Source organism: Thunnus albacares, chromosome 1 (assembly GCF_914725855.1).
Source record: "Thunnus albacares chromosome 1, fThuAlb1.1, whole genome shotgun sequence".
Taxonomy (NCBI): domain Eukaryota; kingdom Metazoa; phylum Chordata; class Actinopteri; order Scombriformes; family Scombridae; genus Thunnus; species Thunnus albacares.
In genome coordinates this window covers 18,241,174-18,263,200 of record NC_058106.1, presented here as the reverse complement: position 1 = coordinate 18,263,200, position 22,027 = coordinate 18,241,174, and the positions used below count along the sequence as shown (strand labels likewise).

Here is a 22,027-nt window from a genome sequence, read left to right as displayed (position 1 = left end):
ACCCAAGAGTCAGCACAGAGTCCACACAAGCAGGGGCCTTTTCAAACACACATGCACATTTACAGAATAGATAAAATCCCTGTTAAATAATAAATGCAAATCTGATGTATGTTGTGAATATTGTTCGGCTGAGGCGTCCGATCGCGTGCCACTGACTGGCCTGCAGTGAGCTCTTTCTTTCTCTTTCTCGTACATGCACAAACCATAGGCACACCTCATTCCAAAATGCGACAGAGGCTGGTGTGTACCAAGGGAGGAAGTATAAATTATTTACAGGGAATATTATTCCAACGGTCCATTCCCAACTGATTGTGATTCCCAAGGCAGACATAAGAAACACAGGCAGATGTATAGAGAACCTTAGGATTTTTTGCATCCTACTAATAGGTTCACGACATCCAGTAAGAATATTGTTTGTATTTAGTTTACTCTCAGGCTGTGGATAATCATTGTGATCCTCTATTGGAAGTAAATATTGGATGACCCAGTTCAGTTCTTTCTCCATATGAGTTCTTTTCAACATCAGCTTTTCTCTGATCTTTGGTACCAAGCATTATTTGAGACATGGGGAAGCCGATATACGACCAGGCATGGAATACAAACAAACATATACACAAATACACAAACAAGCCCCGAGGACTGGGTCTCTGTCTAATTCATTCTGCATTCCACAATTCTTTCTTTAGCTCTCTTTTTATTTCTCTCTCAATAAGATGGTTTAGTGCCTCTGAGGAAAAGCCCTCATTTTAATTAGACCTGACCTGAGAATCACTTAACTGCTCCTCTCCGCTTATGCCTCCCCCCTCCTCTCTGAGCCTTCGCTCTGTTCCTCACGTAGGTCCATTAACACCCTTCCCTCGGCACCCACAGGCTTCAACAGGGGGCAGACACAGGCGCTGTCTTAAAGACGTTTTGAGGACATGCCAAGAAACATTAACCTACTCTACACACCTCCCTCAGACTTGAGTTCGACTTCCTCTTCTCCGTAACTCTTCTTCTCCTTAGCACCATCATCATCTTCATTTCCTTTTCTGCTCCCTCTTTGCTTCCCCTCCACTCAGTTTCAAAATATACTCTGTTGGGTAATGCCAAATTCACATCATGTGGGATGGAAGGTGGCGATGGAAAAGATTGTCATGCATACAATTTGTTGAGTGTTCCTGTCATTAAACAACTCAAGATGCTTGTATGAGTGCTCAGTTGGTTGTGTGAGGGTTTAAAAAATACAGGGCAGTGGTCAACATGGAACTATATCCATTAAAGAAGGTTTTTTTTTTTTTAAAACCTGACCGCCAGACTTTGGCTTATGTGAGGCATCCGTGTTTGTTCACTTTTTGAGGTGCTTCTGTATTATTTAGCACAAAGCAAGATATATCAGAGCTTTCAGAACAATCTGAGTTCCTTGGTTGTAATTCTGATTTGGAAGTTGACGTGAACAGTATTTATAGTAAGTTAAGAACTGGATCCAGCATAAAGGCACAGCAAGATCTTAGGTTTGAATGTGGCCCTGGACCTTTATCACATCATGTCCGCCCATACTCTCATCATTCCTTTAATATTTCTCTCCAATGATAACTTTAAAATGCCAAAAAAATAATCAAACCAAAAACCATTAACATAAAACTCAAAATTTTCAAAGACTATAAAAGTTCACCTCAAAGCCAATACATGTGTACAGACTACACAGCCATCCAAGTGAGCATGTCAGTGCTACAGACACCTTCAAATAGCCTCTAACAGAAGACTAATTTGACACAAATCCCCATCTTATACTGTATTTGACATTGTGACCTGCCTCTGGCACCCCAGTACCCCACAGGCACATTGCCTGTCAGTTTAAAGGGTCAAACAAAGGTAAGAAGAATGTAACTGCATACCATTTGCATTCTTCAGAGCTTCATCCTCAAAGCATCTTGCATTGTGAAACTAGTGACAGAAGCCTTTGTTGGCCTGATGTAAGTGAAGAGCAAAGTTCTCACACATGTACGTGTTTGAGAAAGAGTCTGTCACATATGTGCGTGTGTATGTTTCTCAATAAGTATGTGGCCACGCCACCTCTTGAATGTCAATATCTTTATGTGTGGGAGCAAGCAATGTTTGTGTATGTGTCTATGAGTATGTGTTAATCTTGTCTAAACACCTAACACTCCTCTACCTGCTCAGACAGGGCCATGGGTTAATGCTGGCTTCAGGCGTCATGGCTAATAACTGCTCATCAACCGTGGCTTGAACTCTCTGAATTGTCAGCAGTTACCATGGTGACCTTATCACAGAACCAACAGAACCTTAATGATTGTGCTGAGCATGTTCTTGGGAAAGAATGTATTAAAACCTATCAAATTAATATAAAATTAATTATTACAAATAACTAAATTCAGGAACTTGTCTTTATTGACAAAACTTGTACTCTGTGTCGGTAAACAAATATTTTTCCGCGTTCTTGAGGTGTTAGAAGCGTGAGTCAAACAGCAGTTAAGAAATTAGTCACCGGCATGAGTCCATGTGCTTTGTTGGGGTGACATGTAGCGGCCTGAACCAAATGGTGAAGAGCTAGCGCTGTCAATCAGCTGTCATTCAGCTGTCATTCATCACCACCACATAACAAATTAGTCCTGATTCAGATTCAAAATGTGGAAGGGGTTAAGAGTTTAACGCAGCAGGAGAGGTGCTCTAGAACTACCACAATTGATATTTAGAAGAAGATGGACTGAGCAGTGCAGGACAAACTGTAGGAGAATGCTGTATTATGTGGCCCCAGGCAGAGGAGTCCTGTAGCTTCAGTAAATGAGGTGATTAGCAGGGACGGTGTGGGCTGTCACACGTCAGACACTGGGCTTAGAATCCAATCACTATCTCATGTGTCAATCAGCGGCCCACCGAGGTAGTTGACCAACAGGTCAAACACAGTATATGTTGAACCACGTAGTCAGAGCTCAACGGTAGTCCTGCGTGCGATCTTATATGCAGGTATATCGAGTTAAACCAATGCCTCTACAGACGAGAATACAGTGCCAACATGCACTCATACCTTCGTGACATCTCCATCTCAGGTGATATAGAAATTAACGACATCCAATCACACCACACGAGAAGGCAATGGCGTATTACAATGACTAATCTGTGTTTTGACTGATTTGATGCATGACTAGTGATATGATACAATGTTCTCTGGGAAATTCCCTGACACAACAATGTGTCATGGCCAAGGAATGTGATTGACACTTCATATTATCTATTCACTTATCTCAACAATCGCAGCCATTTTTTGAAAAGTACTCTCTGGACATCAGCCTGATTTCCTTTTAATGCCATCATGTTTTGGGGGCAAGGCAAGAGTATGGTTCCAATTCTACAAAAAACTCCAATAAAGTTCCTTAAACAAGGGAGGCAGACAAAGCTTGGTCTTAACAATGTACTGCTGGGATATATGGCACAGTATCCAGGCCCCACAGAGCTACAAGGATGCTCTAGGCCTCAGCCCCCCGGCCTGCCCAATACAGAGGCCTAATTAAAAGACCATTGAGAATAACCACCTTGACTTTTACAGACCTTATAAATCTATACTGGAGTGGCCTATTCACGGGGTCAGAGGAAGGAGGGGGAGAGGGCCAATGCAGGCAGGAGAAAGGGTTCGAAGGATGGTGAAGGCTGGCAGAAAATGGGAAGGGGTTGATTGTAGGATGCAGGGAAGGTTTAAGGGGGGGGGGTGGGGGGGGGGCATTCCTCTCCTCCCCCTCACCTCCTGCCTGAGACAATAGGACTCACTAAGAGCCAAGGACCAGAGGGTGTGATAAGGTAATGATAATGTAATGAGGACCAATCATGAGCCTGAGCTAAGAGGAGGGCCCCTTAATTTGTCTCTAGAGTGGTAGTTCAGTGACAGATTGATTACTCTGAGTGTGAGTGATGATGTGACATGGGCAAAATGGATGTGTCTCTGACAGGAAGAGAAAGGGAAAGAGGATGAGAAATCATAAATCAAAATGAATGAAGAAATGGAGAGGCCATACAATCCTGTGCTGTGTACTGTATGTGCCCTGTACTCCTCAAAACGGTCAAGCTAATAGAAAGATTTGAAGCTAGGATGCAAAAAAGTTTTAACCATTCTGAGCAGAAGAAGACATCTTTGGTGCATGTCCCATTCTTGATTCAGCTCCTTACTCTGGTGGATCTCAGCGTTCTCATGCAGTAAAGGCCCTTTGGATATCACACTGCTATTGAAACTAATTAACAGGCCTAAAGCTAAAGCTGCTGTCTGATACTTGTTTTTTTCCCCGCAGGTCATGGCTGTTGCCAGCTCAGGATAGAATATAAGGTGACCTGCCAGATAAAGTGAGCAGCACCCACATAGCTTTTTTCCTTGAGAGCTTAAAATGGTTTAAAATGTTTAACATGACATTGTTTGTGGCTGTTGCTATTTATGACTATCATGACTGGTGATTAACTCATACTGATTTATATCAAAAATGCTATCACTTTGTCTTAAATTGCCACCAGTATTTTTTCATTTCATATCCATCAATATAGATGGAAATTTTTCTCACTCTGTTGACTGTTGACGTTACACTTTGGTAAGTGTGTCTGCAACAGTGTATAATCAATAGCTTCACCTTTCATTTTTCCACCCAATAGCAGACAAAAGCAAACACAGGTTTTCAGAGCTTGGCTAACGTGAGAGACTCCTCATTACCATCACCACTTAATTTCAGTACCGTTATGTTATGAACAGAGTGAAGGCTGAGGTAACAAATGTAATGGCTTTCTTAATAAATAATTACTTTGCATCTAAATTGAGCTCTTGTTTTAGGTTAATGGTTACATGGCAAGTTAGGAAAAATACATTAGAGGAATAAAATTGGGGCAACAAAACAAAACAAAAAAATCTGAGTGAGAGATAGCATTAAAAATACAACAAGAGGGTACAACCACTGAACACTATGTATTGTTTATGAAGAAACCCTGAGTGTGCTGAGTAACCTTGACAACATACCTCAATGCTGAACTGTTTCCTCTTGAGCTTAAAAGCCAGGTCCTTGTGGTCAGGCAGTTGACTCACCAGACAGTTCAGGTGAGGTATCTGGCGTACATGTAGCAGGCCTGTGAAGGACAGAGAGAGCAGATTAAAGCTGAAAGGGTTAAGTGCATTAAAACTACAATAAAACTACAAGGAAGACATTTCTGTCCTACCCGCAATGTGCATGTAGTACATTATACTGTGGCAATAACAAGCAACCTTATGCTAGACTGAGTTGTGCTTTCTTGTGTGAGTGTAAAATCCTGTTAACAGCATCTTACAGAGGACCAGGTCCTCAGGACATTTTTTCCTCTGTCCAAATTACACATAGTGCAAAATTCAGCGCTAAGATTTTATGCAACATTAGTATATTCCATATATCTATTCTGACAGAAAGTTGCTCTCTTCTAGTACAAGATAGTATATCTGTACTGGGAAATAATCGTTCAGAAATATGAGAAAAGATATCAAATAATATCTGACATCTTCAAAAGATTTCATAAATGGATGATTCATCTGTTAATTACGTTGCAATAATAACAGGGCATTTCTATGAATCAACTACTAGCAAAATTCAAATGATGAAGTTAATATCCAAATTTAATTAAAAAGAAATTTAATGATGACTGACTTATTTACAAAAAATAGTTTTCACTTGAAGAAAGTATAGTCTGTATCTTACATGGAGTCTTTCAAGGATCCACCTGCTGATGACAAAATGCTAAATATTTGAAAATTAAATCTTCAAAGCTTAAATAAATGTTACATGTTTTCCTTTTTTGATTTTAAGCTAAATGTGCACATCTCCTTGAGGGAAGTTTTCACTTTTTTAGTTTCCACTAGCGGAAACTATGCGTGGTGATACTTCAGTGAAATGAAAGGTATCTGTGTAAATATAAGACAAAACTACCTCAGAAATGAATTGTTACCAGATATATGTAAACATTTCTACATCAGCATTGCTGCTCTCTTCTTTTGTCCCCACAGGCCAGAATATGGGTGTACAGTAAAGAAAATTTGCCAACTATTCCTAGGACACATTAGAGCGAATGAACATACAAGTTAGAGCTTCCCACAAAGGCTATAAGGAAGCTCTGCTTTGTTACTCTTTGTTCCTCATTTCCTTTTTTTTTTTTTTTTTTACCACAAAGTTACATTTTCATACAACTGGAAAAGTACTGTACAAGTGGGGTGGTATAAATGAGCGTGAGAGAGAAAAGAAGAGATCGAGGGAGTAATGGAGAAAGGGACACAGACAGAGAAAGTGGGGGATGGTGGGTTCTCTCCTCTGTGCACTTGGGTGATTTCCCCTTGCCTGATTTGCAGTGACAGGCTTCCCAGCATGCTTTGAGCAGCCCTGAACTGCTGCCGCAAACACGCACGCACGCGCATCCGCACGCACTGTCACACTCGTACCAGATGCATTTGCACTCATGAACACACATCAAAACAATCACACACATAAATGTATTTCATAACCCAACCAGAATTTCTCTGGCTGGTAAAATACAGAGCAAATATATTTTTGAACAAGACATTCAAATGATATTAATTGCAAATTCTGAAGAACATTTTTGTAATACAAAATCTTTTTTTTAAAAAATGAAAATGCTACAATATTTCTATGTTGAATGGCTTTAAATGCCACCTGCCTTTACACTGCAGAGGAATGTGATCACTATGGGATGTGTTATCTAAATAAAACATGCTGTTGGATGAAACCAAAATCTGCCATTGAATGTTTTTACTCCTCATCCCTTCATCTGTCACAACCAGGGCTGTCTATCCCGAGGAGAGGAGGGAGGGGGGGGGAAATGAGAGGAAAAGCGCAAGAGTGAGTGGGAGAGTTCGAGAGGCACGGCTAAAAATACCCTACTCGCTTAAACTGACCTTTATGCGTGGAGAGTGTGATAGAGTGATAGAAAAGAGGGAAGCAAGCAGGAGAAAGAGGGAATGCTAAAACCATAACGGAAAAAAGTGATGGGGAAGACCAGGAGAGCAGACACAAACTACGATCCCCTCCCCTCCTCTTTCTTCGTTTCCATCTCTCCAGCGTCCCTTCCCGATGTCCTCCTCCCCTACTGAAAGCCTTGCCCTCCATTTATTAGCAGAGCATGCTGGCCATGGAGACATTGAGCGAGGGATAGAGAGATAGAGGCAGAGGGGAAGAGAGAGTGATGGTGAGAATATCGATTCCCCAGTGTTGGTCTGCTCTGCTCCAGAGCCTCAGGGGTATGGGACTGGGGATGGAGAGGGGGCGAGGCGAGAGGGAGAGAGGCTCTGCTGGAGGGAGGGAGGCAGGGATGGAGGGGGTGAGGGTGCGAGGGAGAGGGGGTACAGCGTGGCAGCTGAATCCCCCCCGGCCTGTCTACTGAGGAGCACGTCTGATTGAGCAGCAGCACACTAACGCGCACTGACAGCCTGGCCTGCAAGGGGGCTGCCCTGCCTCCATCCACAGCCCAGCCCCAGCCTTAATGCACTGCCTGTGTGTATGTGTGTGTATCTGATGGAAAAGAGACAGAAAGATAAGCGAGTGTGTGTGTTCTTACCGTGGTAATCTTTGTAGAGTGGGTTGGTCTCTCTCTCAGAGCCTTTGAATGATTCCAGGGCTATGGCATTGTCACATAGCCTGGTTATGCTGCCCATTAGAGCTCTGTTCTGCAGGATCAAGAGAGTGAGAGAGAGAGAGAGAGGACAGAGAGAGAGAGAGAAACATGAGCAGGTAATTAAAAGCCTCCTGACGGGCCATCAGTGTTGCAATTAAATTAGGTCATCATTCCCGTGGCCGGGTCATTCCTGCCCACGGTTTAGGTGAGGGTGATGAGGTATAGAGGGGAGAGGGCACTGATAAGGGTTACACAGGTGCTGCCGGGCCAGAGAAATGGACATATAACTTAGACACACATCTACAAAAGTGGCACTGGAAAAGTCAATGAGCAACGCATTGAAATTATTTTACTTCTTCAAACAACAATTTTTTTTTACAAAAAAGTCTCACAGTTGGTGCACACTCTCAAACCTGCACACAGCAGGGGAGGAGAGAGGAGAAGTGGGAGAAAGCAGCAGAGGCTTGATGAGGAGAGCTCCCCCTACTGGTTAGGTCAGTGACTTGACCACAGAGAGAACAAATCAGGGGCGAATACACTAGGTAGAAAGAATGAAGGAGAAATATACAAAAGAGTTGATACAGAGGATAAAGGCAGTGGAGGGGAGGGAGAGAGAGGGACATTGGGATGGAGGGAGAGAGGGAGTCCTGCATTATTAATCCTTTTGCCTCTTGAATCATTCACATCCTTCTCTCTGTGTTGGCTGCCACCGCCTAATGCAGTTTTCATGCCTTCATGTCTTTTCCCCACTCTTTCTTCTTCCTTTTCATTTTTGTCCTACTTTTAAAGTATGCATATCCCACCAGTCAGGACTACCAGCACTTACAGGGTATTTGAGGTCACTCACATGCAGCAATTAAAGCCGGTGTAAGAGTTTGGCTACAACAAATTATTCAAAACCCTAATGGTCCAGTGTGGCAAATAGTGTCTGTGTGAGTGACATGGTTAACTAAAACTTAATCTGTGCTAGTCTGTCCAGGCCATAATGACTCTTCTTTGCTTACCTAAATACAAAGATGAGACTGTTTGGCAAAGACTCAAAAGTTTCAAAGTCAGAGGAACCCAAAGTGTCCACAAAGAGCTGCTCAGTACACCGGTCAGTATGATATGCCCGTGCCCCACAGCTCCTTCAGTTTAAGGAGGTGATCAAGGAAACACTAACCTCAACTGTACATCTTTTTTTAATCTTATTTATAATTGATAAGATGCTCAAACAAGAGTCACTTCCGTTCTGCAATGAAAGTCTTTGCTGGCTCTATTAGCTCATATTTCATCAATGTAAATCCCCTGAACGCCCTGAGCGTCAGCTGACCACCACTCGCTTACAGGTCATGGGGAGGGCCCAGCATTCATCTTACCCAGCAATATTTTGTCTTGACTGGGTAAGCTCAGTCAGACGATAGAACCAATTACTGATTAACCCCAATTTAATCACAGTTGTTTGGCACATTCGGTTGTTTGGCTGTTTGGCCCAATGTTGTACTTGTGTATGTCATTGTGTGTGCAAATGTGCAAAATTAGGTGGCAGATGTAGGATTCTACAATACTCCTAGAGTCAACCCAAAACTTAATATATCATATATCATATACATCTCTGAGGGAGGCTGGGATGACTTTTCTGTCAATCTAATGTCTTGGGATAGCACAAACTATGTATGAGACAAAATAAATGCACCTCACTTCCAAGGCTAGAAATTGAAGCACAAAAATGTGATTTCATGTGGGAATAGACACAGTTTCTCCATTTTTTAAAGGAGGATGTGACAGTTGTAGTTTCTAGGATGATTGCCTCCTGACTTGGTTACATGTCTTGGGTCAGAATACATATTGTAAGCACATTTAAAATATCTTAACAAAGTGAAAGTCATCCACCTCAATAGATTCAGGTGGAAAAACTACAGTTAGAAATATACAGCAACTAAGTAACACTAAAAGAAGTTAATTAGTTGATAAACTTAGTTTTCAGAAATATAACCTGACAAAATGTATAACAAAATTATCCTCAAGTTTGTTATTTCACATGACAACAGCTCTGAAATATAAAATATTAAAAACCATAGTAAAAGTTTAAGAATGATCTAATTAGTTGTAAGGTGTATCCTGTAGATGTTATGGACCATCTGTACTGTATCACATTGTAAACTTTTGCATGTTTACATAGAGTGATACAGTCAAACTTTCTTACAATTGTATCACTTAAAATGGAATATTTTACAACAAAATTAAATGTATAGCTCCAATTAAAATCAGCACAGTAATTATAATTAATAAAAGTAACAAAAGGTCATTTGAATATTGATGGTTGTGAACAGGCTGTCTCTAGTAGCTCCACTACAGTACTAAATGACTCTGCCTGACCACTCCAAACCCTGAGTCAAAATATATGCACAGGTCAGGACACCACTTAGTCTGAGCAGCAGGTGAGGCATATATGGATGTATTTTAGGGAAAACAGTGTTTTACGTGTTTGTGTGGGTGTTTACTTGTGAAGATGGGTGTGGTAGTAGCAGATAATATGATGGAGGAGGACCCGGCTAGGACAAGCCTAATTAATGTTTCAGATGGACTGTGGCACTGGGCTTCTGTGAGGAGGCTTTCAGTGAGTTGCTCAGCTTCCCAAGCTGCTCAATAATGGATAGTGAGTCCAGTGCGGTCTCGGCCAGCTAGCCCACTGCTACTAGTCTAGACAATCTTCCAAGGGCCACACTCAGCTAACTATGCTAATTATCTAAGCAGAAAGAAGCTCTGCTAAACTGTGAGTTCTTAAAATACTAGACACACTGTCATCATTAACTTTAAGTGCAGCCTTCACACCTCAGTAACATCAATTGATCAAGTAGAATCTATACTTGTGACAATAATGTCATATAAAACTAGTCACAAGGTCATTTCATATATGTCCATCTTAACAGCCTTCCATTACCTCCATGTTGGCGTAGTCACCAAACACCTGATTCAGTCCAAAATTTCCCCCCTCTCATCTTCTTCCCCCGCTCATTCACTTCTCTCCCCAGGGTGGAGAAGGGGGAGGAGACAGATTAAGGGTTTGGAGGCCAGGCCAGAGAGGGAAAGGGGGACTGCTCCCACCACAGCTGACATCTGCTAGTTAGCCACTCTACCTTTATTGACTAGGCCAAGGCCGCAGTGCGCTGAGCATATAGGCCTGGAGCCAGAGCATGTTGTGACAACACAGCTGTTCTGAAAGTTAAGCATCGACCTATATATTTGCATAAAAGGATCACAAATAATGCAGCTTCAATGTTCAAGTGAACGAGAACTATAAAGAAGTAGGGTGTTTAAAGTATAGGCGAGAAAAAAACATTTTGGTAGAAAGTCTCAGATGGCTTCTCTGGTAAGTGTGCTTCTATGGTCTACTGTCTGGGGGAGGGCTGTGGTTTGCCATATGCCTCAGCAGATGACTCCACCTTCACACTGAGAGGCCAGACTGGACACAGACGCATGCACACGGACTCATACTCCCCCCCCCCCTCCCCTCTCCCCCCCCAAACACACACACACCCAGAGACACACACGACTACCAGGAGGGGTATTCATAAGAAAATAAAATGCATACACAGGCACACACTCTCATTGTGTACAGCTTCAAGTAATTAAAGGCCAAACAAATAAACATAGATTAGAGGCCTTTCAATGAAGCGTGCACTCGAATGGGTCTGTTGGGGGAGTGATGCGTGGAGGAAGACTCCCCTCGCAGACCTGAGTCATACCAGGGTGACACTGAACCACACAGTCAAAAGGAGGCCCCATTACAAAAGACCTCAAACTTCATGCCCCATTAATGAATGAGGCAAAGCAAACGCACATGGGTCAAGCATCAACTCACACACACAAAATCATAATCATGTCCGTTATTGATGAATTCAAGTCAATTCAGATGTTTAACTTTTTTTATCCCTCTGGGGGCAATTTAAGGTAATGGGGCAGAATACTCTTCAGTTATGATTTGTAAACCTTGCATGTCAATGTTCTTAAGTACCACACATCTAATAAATTACTGAAAAACTTTTTTTCAACTGTTTCACACCAGCACATAAAAGTGCGTATATCATTATTTATATCAGGACAGTCAGTAGTCGCTGATCAGATAAATTGTATTCTAACTACACTGATACTCATAAACTGTGCCCAGTTGTTCTCATGTTTCAAATATCGTCTTACCTGGATAAGATGTGAAGGCACAGTAACTACTGCAACTGCCAGTGATGACCTCAGCAAAGCTCGCAGTCCATAGAGAAAGGTAGTGAGGGCGTGGCCATGTCTTGGGTTGTCATGACAACATAGGTCATCGCCCCACAGAGCCGAGCCAAGAGAGTGGAGCCCAATGCGTAGGATGTTACGTGACTTTAACTGCAACAAAGAAAAACAAGCTAAGGAGGAGTCAGGAACACTAAACTTGTGTAAAAAGTCACACACATATGTACATTTCTACTGAAACACACAAATCTACAAACACAAGTATAGACAGTACTTTGGTTTAATTTCAAGTTCACGCAGTGCATATGAAGATTAACAGATTGCTGTTTTTGAATTATTTCTGCTGCTGTTTTGGATAGTATTCCCAAACTCTGGGAGAGAGCGACTGGACAGTCTGCTCACCAGCACAGACGATCGCAACACAGTGCCCAAACGTGACTGGACACAACTGCCCAATCACAGAGGCCATCTGACACAGGCACAATGGACCTGTCAGACAGGCTTCCAATATGGCCGCCACCCAGAAACCCCAACACATTCTTGGCACCACAGCGATTCTCTGCAGCCAAGGGGGCCTGGGTAAGGGTGGAGTGCCTTCCCTTGAAACACCCCACCCCACCACAAGAGATCAACGGTAACCCACTCTCATGAAGACAGAGAAAAAGTGGCCAAATAGCGGTGGGATATATATCACGGAAACTGAGAGAATGGAGGACCTGTCTAAAACTGTGAGAGGTTTTTAACCTTTAGTACAATTGCCTTTTATTTGGGGTTTCTTCTGGATGGCTCCTGATTACTGAGGTGAGAGCCAAGAGTAATTAACAAAACTCTGGCCTAAAATCTGCTCACTTTTCCTTCTTTCCAACCTCTCCTCTCCTTGCCCACTTTATCCCTCCCTCTCCATTATCTTGACTCTCCCAAAATCTCCTCCACCCTGCTCCCCATTACTTCCTCTATGAATGACCTAAGCTTCGTTTGAATCTACATCAGAAACACAAGCATCTAAGAAAAATAAACCTCATTGTTTCTGAGTTTTTCACAGTTGGCTCATAGTTTCCCAAGAGAGGACTCTCAAACTGGACTCTACATTTATCCTCCTTCAACATCAGTGCTGCAACTCTATACCTTACTACACTTAAGTAATAGTTGGTGTGTGTGTGTGTCTATGTGCCTTTGTCATTATTAGATATACCCTTTCTTTGTTTACCAGGCTTTGCAAACACAGGTCTTGGGGGCCACCAAATTAGAATCTATTTCTATGACTGGAGCCCAGCAGGGGTGGGGACTGTGGTAACACCACTGTTGCTGTGGCAACATCAGGAGGAGAAGCCAAATTTAACTCCTATAGTTTAGCCTATAGAAAAATCGGGGAACAGTGCCAGTAGAGTCCAGCCATATAGACTACAGCCAGCCTGGGACCACAACCTAATCACCAGCCAGTCTCTGTGGAGACTCACAGTCCTGCTGCCACCCTCTGTTCCACTCATCTCAAAAGAGACTCCAAAAAATATGTTCAGGGAGATTAACTCTCATTCAAATCTGTTATTTACACAACACATTCTTATATTAAATCGGCATCCAGTTAGCAGCCCGTGATGGCAGATCGAGCAAATAAACAAATAAACGCACACACACTGACTATCACCCATACTGGGCATTCTTGTGCCAGTGCCCATGTCGCTCTGTGCCGGTCTGCATTCCTGGACTGTGCCAACAGCATGTCAGGCAGCCACACTGCTTTAATGATGTCAGCAGTTAATCTGGCGTGTGAGTGACAGCGCTCGGGGAGGGAGGGTGGGGGGTACTGGAGGTAAATCCTGTGTGTGACTGACAGGGGGAGAGGTGGCTCCAGGTGACGAACAGAGGGGTCATCAAATGTAGGCACACACACACACACAGTATATATTTATTTATATATTGTATATTTATATGCTATGTATGTATGTACACACACATCACATAATGTTAACAGAAGTACATTTGGCCATGTGGAAAACATAAATAGGAAAGTCAAGAGAGACAGACAGGGCCATGGATGTTTCTGGCATTCTGTAGAAGGCTGATGATTATTAAAAACATGTATGTCAAAGGTAAGACACACACAGCTGGGACACACAGGTGAGGCCAACACGCGCAGGTGAGAGAGAGGTAAACAGACATGAGTGAAGTGGTGGTTGGAATGTGACAAAAGAACTTCGGGTCACAGATGCAGTTCTAGTGCCTCTTTTTTAAACTCTCCCCAAATGCATATCACACATAATAATTTTAGCGCATAATAATTTGATTAGGCTTAAAGGTGCAGTATGTAGGATTTAGTAGCATCTAGCGGTGAGGTTGCAGATTGCAACCAACTCAGTACCCACCCTTCAAATCGTGTAGGAGAACCTTCGGTGAATGCGAAACACGCAAAAAATGCAAAAGGCCCTCTAAAGCCAGTATTTAGTTTGTCCATTTGGTATGTCCGTTCTGGGCTACTGTAGAGGCATGGCATGGAAGAGGACCCGCTCCCTGTGTAGATATAAAGGGCTCATTCTAAGGTAACGAAAATACGATTCTTATTTTCAGGTGATTATAATATATATATAATAAATATTATATTCCATTTCTGCCAAGTCGGTTCCGCTAGATGCCACTAAATTCTACACACTGTACCTTTAATAGCAGTTACTCTACAAACTGCTGATTGCGATCTAAACACACTTGCACCAGCAAGTCAAAGAATTTACATTCACTGATATTCAGTTAATGCAAACCAAAATGCACACCTGCCATGCAGATTTGTCTTATGTGCTGCATCAGTACATGTGGAGGCTTACTGCTTTGCATTTTTGCAGTGCAATTTGTCAAACAAATACTGAGAGGAGACCTAATTGACAGATTGTGGATTTGATTAGGGAAATTGATATGTGTGATCAAATTGGACTGATAAGTGCTTTAGAGTGAAATAAATAAATAAAACATATGCCATCTTTGAAGATATTCAACACTCCACTTCACCCCAATTGGTTTAGTGTATTGCAGGGGTAATAAAACATAATAGTGTAAGTGGCCATTTTTTCTGTTAAGCTGCTTTGTCTGCCGTTTCACTGCCACAAATCCCAGGATGATTGCTGTTTGTAAAAAATGATGTGTTGGTTTTCTTAAAATAGTTTGACAATGATTAGAAATAGTAGTTGCAGAAAATCTCAAAACCAAGCTGAAAGAAACAAGTGCAAAGCAGTCATTCATTTCCAGCTCTTACCATGGGTGCTGCTACATCAAAGCCCTCCCTGTGTATGACCTCCCCAAGAGACTTCAGCAATGCAGAGTAGGACTCAAGCATGGGACTGGAAAGAACACAGGATCGAGGAGAAAGTGGACATAGTGGAGGAGACAACCAGAAAGAGAAAACAAAAGGGTTACTTAGGACGTGTAAACTGTAATTGAAACCATTTTGATAAAACTGGGCCAAGCCTATCACCACAGTAGCTTAATCCTCTATGACTGCAGCATGTTCCTCCTGACTGTGCTTTTCTGGAGCCACTGAAGCAGACAGATGATCCATATCAAGAGATCCAATTAATTTATTTGGTTGATTAAATTACAACATGACTGGTTCTCTGTCAGCTCCCTGAGGATCTGATTGTGCCGAGACAGACAGACAGACAGACAGATGAGACGCACATATGCACAAAGATGATAAGTGAGGAGAAGGGGGGGGGGGGTGTTAATGGGCTGATATCTAAAATTAACAGGGAACAGCATTTTGGTGTTTAATCAGGGGTAAGATGTGCACTACTGACAAAGGCCATACAGTACTACTGGAGCAACATTTAGCAACAGTCAAGAGATGGATTACTGCTGAGCCCACTTTGTGCCTATAAGATGGCCAATAAGAATGTTAACCCCATCTTTTAACACAGGACCCTCCACTTAAGAACACCCCACCATTGTAATGACCATTCTGTAGTGAGTCACAGTAGGCTGCTATGTCAGTTGTCAATTCGACCTGCAGGCTACAAAAGCTAATACACATAGATTGGTCACACGCCAATAGCCCTGCATAAAGAACAGTAATACACACTCGTGTTGATTACACTTGGGCCAAGTATATCCATGTACTCCATTTCAGTTATTCAACCCAACAATGGTGCCTCCTGACCCCGCTGGGGCTAATGATAGAGCTGGTTTGGTGAAAGAAGGACACCTACCCTCCTTGGCCTCTCTGCCCATGCCCCTGCTCTGAGGTAGGGGGCTGGGATGGTTTGACATGCAGTTGAGCGAGAGGTTGCCTCTGGTTGGCAGCTATTGTGCAGGACGGCATTGTGTTTCAGCTTCCCCTACTGAGCACCCCTCATTCAGGTACCAATAAGGTCTAGGTGCTTAGCTACAGGGGCTAGCGCGTCGGCTAATTAGGATCATACACAGGGAAGCTTCTTTATCTCAATGTTCCTCTTTCATTGAGGGAAGAAAGGAGGAGAGAAGGGGGATGCTTGGTCTTAAACAACAGGATCTGTATCACCTAGAGAGCAATTTGTGCCAATTATGCCTTCAAGTGAAACGGAGCAATTTAACAGCTAGGGTATCAACATGGGGCTGTGGACACGTGCATGGGGGAGTAGCCTGCTTTGGAGTTCATGTGGTACATGTGCATGTGTAATGTGCTGAGTGTGTGTGTGTGTGTGTGTGTGCATGTGTGTGTCAGCATTGGGGCGGGGCTGGGGGCACAATGGTTATGGTGCAGGTGTAGTTTCCTGCTGTCAAAATGTCTATAAGATCTATAACCCATTCAGATGCCTCATCGGCACAGTAGTATCACCAAATCACTCAACGCTGTGTACTACATACATCAACAGAGAGGATTTTTCATTATTTTATTTGTTCCTTGTGAATATGCATTAAGTTCTGACCAGATATTTAGTACAATGTTAACTTATGTTGTGTACTCCAGTGAAAATGTATGCTTTAAACTACACCATTTAATGTGTTTGCATTGGCGCTCTGTTAAACAGTCTGTTTGTTGAAATAAAGGAAGAGATTCTATAAAGCCTCCTCCACATCCTCTGTGCTCCAGATTGCTGTATTTACCCAGAGTGTGTGAGTGTGCCTTCGTGTGCCCTTGTGTGTTCAGCAGCACTCTCTAAGTAAAGAGCCTGCATGACCTCTGAACCCTAAGTACACTCAACGCTGGAGAAATCAAACAGACGCTGAGCAAACAAGACCCCTATTTGAATAGACATACACAACCTTTCCAAGAGGCTGAATGTCTTTGGCCGATGGTAAGCTACTCAGCATGGAAGGAGAATCATTTATTTGTATCAGCTGATTAAAGGGGAATAATAATGCGAGTGATTCAGGTATTTAAATTTAATTTGTTAAAAACTAGGTTTTCTTGAATTTTCATCTGAATATGTTGAAAACTGGAGATGCATTACGCTTAAGTTATTATAGCAGTGAAGTGAACACAGTGATTTTATCTGTAATGTTTGATTATTACAATTTAATGAACCTCAGTAACCATTTATACCAAACTTATAAGCTGATTATTTTTCTGCATCTGTAATAAATGCACACAGTTTATTAAATTCTTGTAACTAAGTATCTCAAGCAAAGGGCTTCACAAAATATCAGAGTCAATCTTGAGCTCGACCCTCTTGGGTTAACTTTTCTATAACGCACATGCTTGTTGAAGGCCTTATATGTGCTTTTTAGATGATGTTGGTCTCCCTATATTGTTGGTTTGCCTCTGTTCTGTGAACAATGCCATGTTTGCTCACCTGTATTCTGTGGATGATTTGATGATCTTATTTGTGCAACTGTGTTTTGTGGACAATGTCGTGTTTGTGTATCTGTGTTCTGTGGAAGGTGTCTCATTGGTTTCCATGCGTTCCGTGGATGATGTCTTGTCGTTTTACCTGTGTGTGGGTGACGACTGGGTGGGATGTTCTGGAAGGTAGAAGTGGTGGCACTTGGCTGCCTGGCGAATTTCTGGTTCCATCGTCTTGGAGACGTCATAGTAGTGACCAAACCGGGACGAGGATGCCAGGGCACTCTGGGGAGGTCAACAAGTCAAGCTCATGTTGAAGCATATAAACGCTAAAGCCAGAGAATTAAAGAGCATTTAAAAATAATTTCTGCTTGCTTTCAACTTTTTACGACAAACAATGTGGATTGAGGATTGTGGATGAGAATTGAGCAATTCATTAAGAAAATAATCTTATTTGTCTTTCTAATATGTTAAATGAGTGTGCTTCACAATACTATGGTAATGCAATTGCATTGTTTATGGGTCATTCCTCAACATTCCTACAGCAGAGAAGTTAAATAACCACTACGACCACGCTCTTAATCATTTCTTCACATAAATGTCCACTTCTGGCTGTGAAAGCAAACGTGTCAGGGACGCAGGGGAAGGCGGATGTTTTCCTGCAGCTGAAAGAGAGAGTTTTAGCTCTTCTCTCTCAGTGAAACCAGGGATTCCATTGTTAGAGGGGCCCTTAATCTACTCCTAATCTGGATTAGGGCCCCCGGTGTGTCCCTCTCCTGGCGGGACGAGGGGGTCAGCAGGGCAGGGGGGTCAGGGGCTCATCTTCTCTTTGTGAGCTGGGCAACCCGCTTAGCGTTCCATCCCCGCCTTGACGGCCTCACCTTTGATCTGATGTCTTCATCGGGAGAGCAACACAGTGGGCTATGCCAGGAGAGGTGTGTGTAAGGGGAAAGTAAGCGTTGACTCTGGGGGTGAATTTGGGATGCAAATCCTCTGGTGGGGCTTACTAGTGGTTTGTAAAGACGATTTTACAGGGGAAGGGGGAGAGGTGAGGAAAGGACACAGATATAAAGAAGTTTCCAGGGAGAGAGAAAGAGGGAGAGGATCCCCAGGGACACACTGTGTGCTGTTAATCCACATAGCGATATGGATTATAGACCGAAGGGGGGAGACTGCAGAGAAGTAGAAGGGGAGGGTCACCTCTCCTCAAAGCGGAAGAAAGAGTGTAGGGCTGCCGACCCTGGCAGGGGGAAAGGCAGGGATTTGGGGGAAGACAGAGGCGCAGGTCTGGGTCATAGGGTTGAGCGAGCAGACATGTCAATGCACAGGCTGCAAAGTAGTCTTGTTTCCCAGGCTAAGCAGGGGTGCAGGCGTGTGTGTATATGTGGGTTGGGGACCAGTGAAAAGCCTACCTATTGCCAGCTAAGTGTGAGTAATCTGGTCCAGCTCTGAAAAGAGAGGCTGAGGCCTCATTCACTCCACAAAGGAGTTTAGAAGCTGATGGATTTAGTGGTGGAGACAATTGCCAAACCACTAAATCCAGAGAGCCAGTTCTGTTCTTTCTCATACCATCATTAACAGAGACACGTTACACTTTTAATAAAATGAGCATGATAACGCTGTTACCTGTATACTACTGTATATGTATACTGTATATATGTAGTGCAATCAATATAATAACAGATATATGCAAGTGACAAGTGAGTCCACCTGATTACCTGCACTTTAGGAAGGTTCTGATAACGCCAGGCAATCTTCATGGCATCCAAACTGTCCTGAGGTTCACAAGACAGCCTGGGCTGCTCCATTGGTTTGTGGATTGCAACATCGTCCAAGATGGGATCAGGGAGTTCCTGCACAAAATGATGCAGTGAACATAATAAGTTGAATATGTTGATTTTGAAAGATCATAGAGACATTTTAATTATCCTAATTGCTATGTAATGTCATGCGACTTGTCAGTGTTACAAGCTTTGAGCAGGAACCTGATTTCTGAAATGTTATGCAAACAAAATGTTATGTGAATGGAAAGCAACCAGAATAAAACAGATGGATTTTTCTTGGAGAATCCTGATTTCTTGGCCACAGAAAAAACTTAACTTGGTTTCTAATGTTTGTTTTTGTTTTTTTGTTTATTTTTTACAATAGCACATGTGTATGACAAAGTTATCATAATTACAAAATTATCACCAGCCACCAGCCAAATGCTGGTAAAATATGCTTCACTCACCAGCTAAAAAAACAGTGGTAACAGTGGCTGGTAAACTTTGAATGATTCACTAGCCATTTGGCCAGTGGACAAAAGTTTATTTTGTACCTTGGTCAAACTTAATGTGTTTCTAAAGCTGAACAGTTGGCTCAGTTTATTAAGAAAAAACTCAAGAGACTGCTAATAAGAGAATTGTTCTTCCACTGTGCAACCAGTACGAACAGTTTCCACATGTTTCAAACAAAAAAGAAAATCTTGCTAGACTTGGTTTCAAAACGCAGTAGAGGTGGGTGGAAAATCTGATTTATTAGCTGATGCGGGTAAATGTGGGCTTTCGAGTGACCACATCATTGCAGTGCATGTGAATGTATTCTCCAATGTCCTGCTTTAACCTGATTTCCTCCAATAAGATGGTTTCTTGTGTCCATGTAAATGTAACGCATAAACTACAACCTTTGCATTTGAAGATTAGCATACTGTGAATGTAGCTGTGAAAACACTAAATGATGTGATATATCCCCATTGGGAGTCCCCCTCTCTTAATAAACCTTTGATATGTAAAGAGAGGGTGAGGCTGTGACCCCTCCCACTATCAATCAGTAGGAGAGAGGCCCACCTCCTGTATGCTGGGTGGCAGTCAGCTTCTGGGGCTACGGTCCTCTTCACAGAGTGATGCATCGGGAAACATTTCAACAATGCCACAACCATGCCACCCTCAACCCCTGTGATACCCCCGCTGACCCTGACACATCTTGGGGAAAGCTGTGTGCCTACAATACCAGTTAAATCATGGGTGTGACCAGTGTAAAACAAGCTGAATAATGTACAGTGGTCACGGATGAATATATTGTGACAAAAACCCACTTCTAAAAAAGATGTTAGATGCAACATTTCCTACATTTCCTGATGACTAAAAGGAAAAAAAAACATTTTCAAAAACATCAACAACAACAAACTTTCATTGACTTTTAAATGCTCAAAAATATATTACCATGACTCTGTTGCATTTGACTATGTAAATGTGGTCAAAATCATCACAGAAACTCATGCCAATGGATTTTCTGATTGCCAGATAGTCTATATGATAAAAAAGGAACCAATAGTTGAATGTTAGTATTGAACAGCCAAAACCAATTCAACTGATAAAATTCTGAGTCGGGTACAGCCTTACAAAGCAGTGAGCATTATGTTAAAGTAGACATATTAAGGCCATATGAACGTTTATGTGGATTGTTTGTTGAGATCTGTAGCTTGGAAAACAACAACTTTCCATCCAAAAAGCATACAGAAACAGACACCACCTCCTCTCACCTGTAAGATGTCAGCTGGGTTATCTTGAGCCGCCGCCACAAAGAGTTCATGTCGACACACCACTCCTTCTGCCAGGAAGTATTTTAAGATCATACGAGAGTAGCTATCATATCGGTCCTCCTCTAAAAAAAAAGGAACAAAGGACGACAAAATTCAGAATTTGAGTGTGCTAGTTTTGCTTATTATCCTTTTGGAAATTCCTTTTGTGTCTGTGGCAATTGTCAGATAAATGAAACAACAACAAAGTACATTACAGTGAAAGACAGGCATAAAGTGTAAAACACTCAGACACACACAAACATACCAGAAGAAACAGTAATTCAGGGACATATAGCTAATGTCTAGAGGAGGTAAGAAAAGGATTCACTGATCAAACAGCTACAACATCTCTCCTATATGTCACCATCTGGTCACATACTTTTAACAAGCATCAACAAGTCCATCATACTGTATATTGCATTTGTCTGTCTATTCTGACCATTCATTCAGACACCACAAGTCCAGCAGTTCATGACCACATCACAGTCGCTGACTGTAATTGATGTAAGGACCGTGTTCTGGCTACCTTTTTGTAGGGAACAGATGAAATGGCAATTGACATGGCACATGGACATAGGTGTTACTGAATGATTGGACTATCAAGGTGTGGATGACTCTCTTGCCAAGGTCTCACAGTATTTCTGTCTATTTTCACCGATCATACCCCCAACCAGCAGCGGAGGTATAAGGGAGACACCTGTCTTAAGCATTCACCTGACCCGTCCCACTCGATGCAAAGGTACCCCAGCTGCCAGGCCAACTGACAGAGGGAGGCAGAAATATGTAACGATGGTGTCTGTCCTAAAAATGCTCTCTGACATCTGGCTTACACAAATCTATCTGCTTTTTGTGTGAATTCTGATGGCAATGGCATCATTTCACTATTG

The 22,027-nt window shown here is 42.4% G+C and overlaps 1 protein-coding gene across 2 annotated transcripts in view; it reads right to left on the bottom strand.

Annotated features, from left to right (window-relative positions):
• elp4 (elongator acetyltransferase complex subunit 4) overlaps positions 1-22,027 on the bottom strand; it is a 53,380-nt gene that overhangs the window by 25,820 nt on the left and 5,533 nt on the right. For both annotated transcript variants that reach the window (XM_044347243.1, XM_044347233.1), the window contains exons 3-9: positions 21,102-21,223; positions 19,300-19,434; positions 17,730-17,866; positions 15,077-15,161; positions 11,800-11,988; positions 7,564-7,672; positions 4,991-5,097 (exon numbers count right to left, since the gene is read on the bottom strand). In XM_044347243.1, the coding sequence (XP_044203178.1) occupies positions 4,991-5,097; positions 7,564-7,672; positions 11,800-11,988; positions 15,077-15,161; positions 17,730-17,866; positions 19,300-19,434; positions 21,102-21,223 (884 nt within the window). The remainder of the gene's footprint in view (positions 1-4,990; positions 5,098-7,563; positions 7,673-11,799; positions 11,989-15,076; positions 15,162-17,729; positions 17,867-19,299; positions 19,435-21,101; positions 21,224-22,027) is intronic.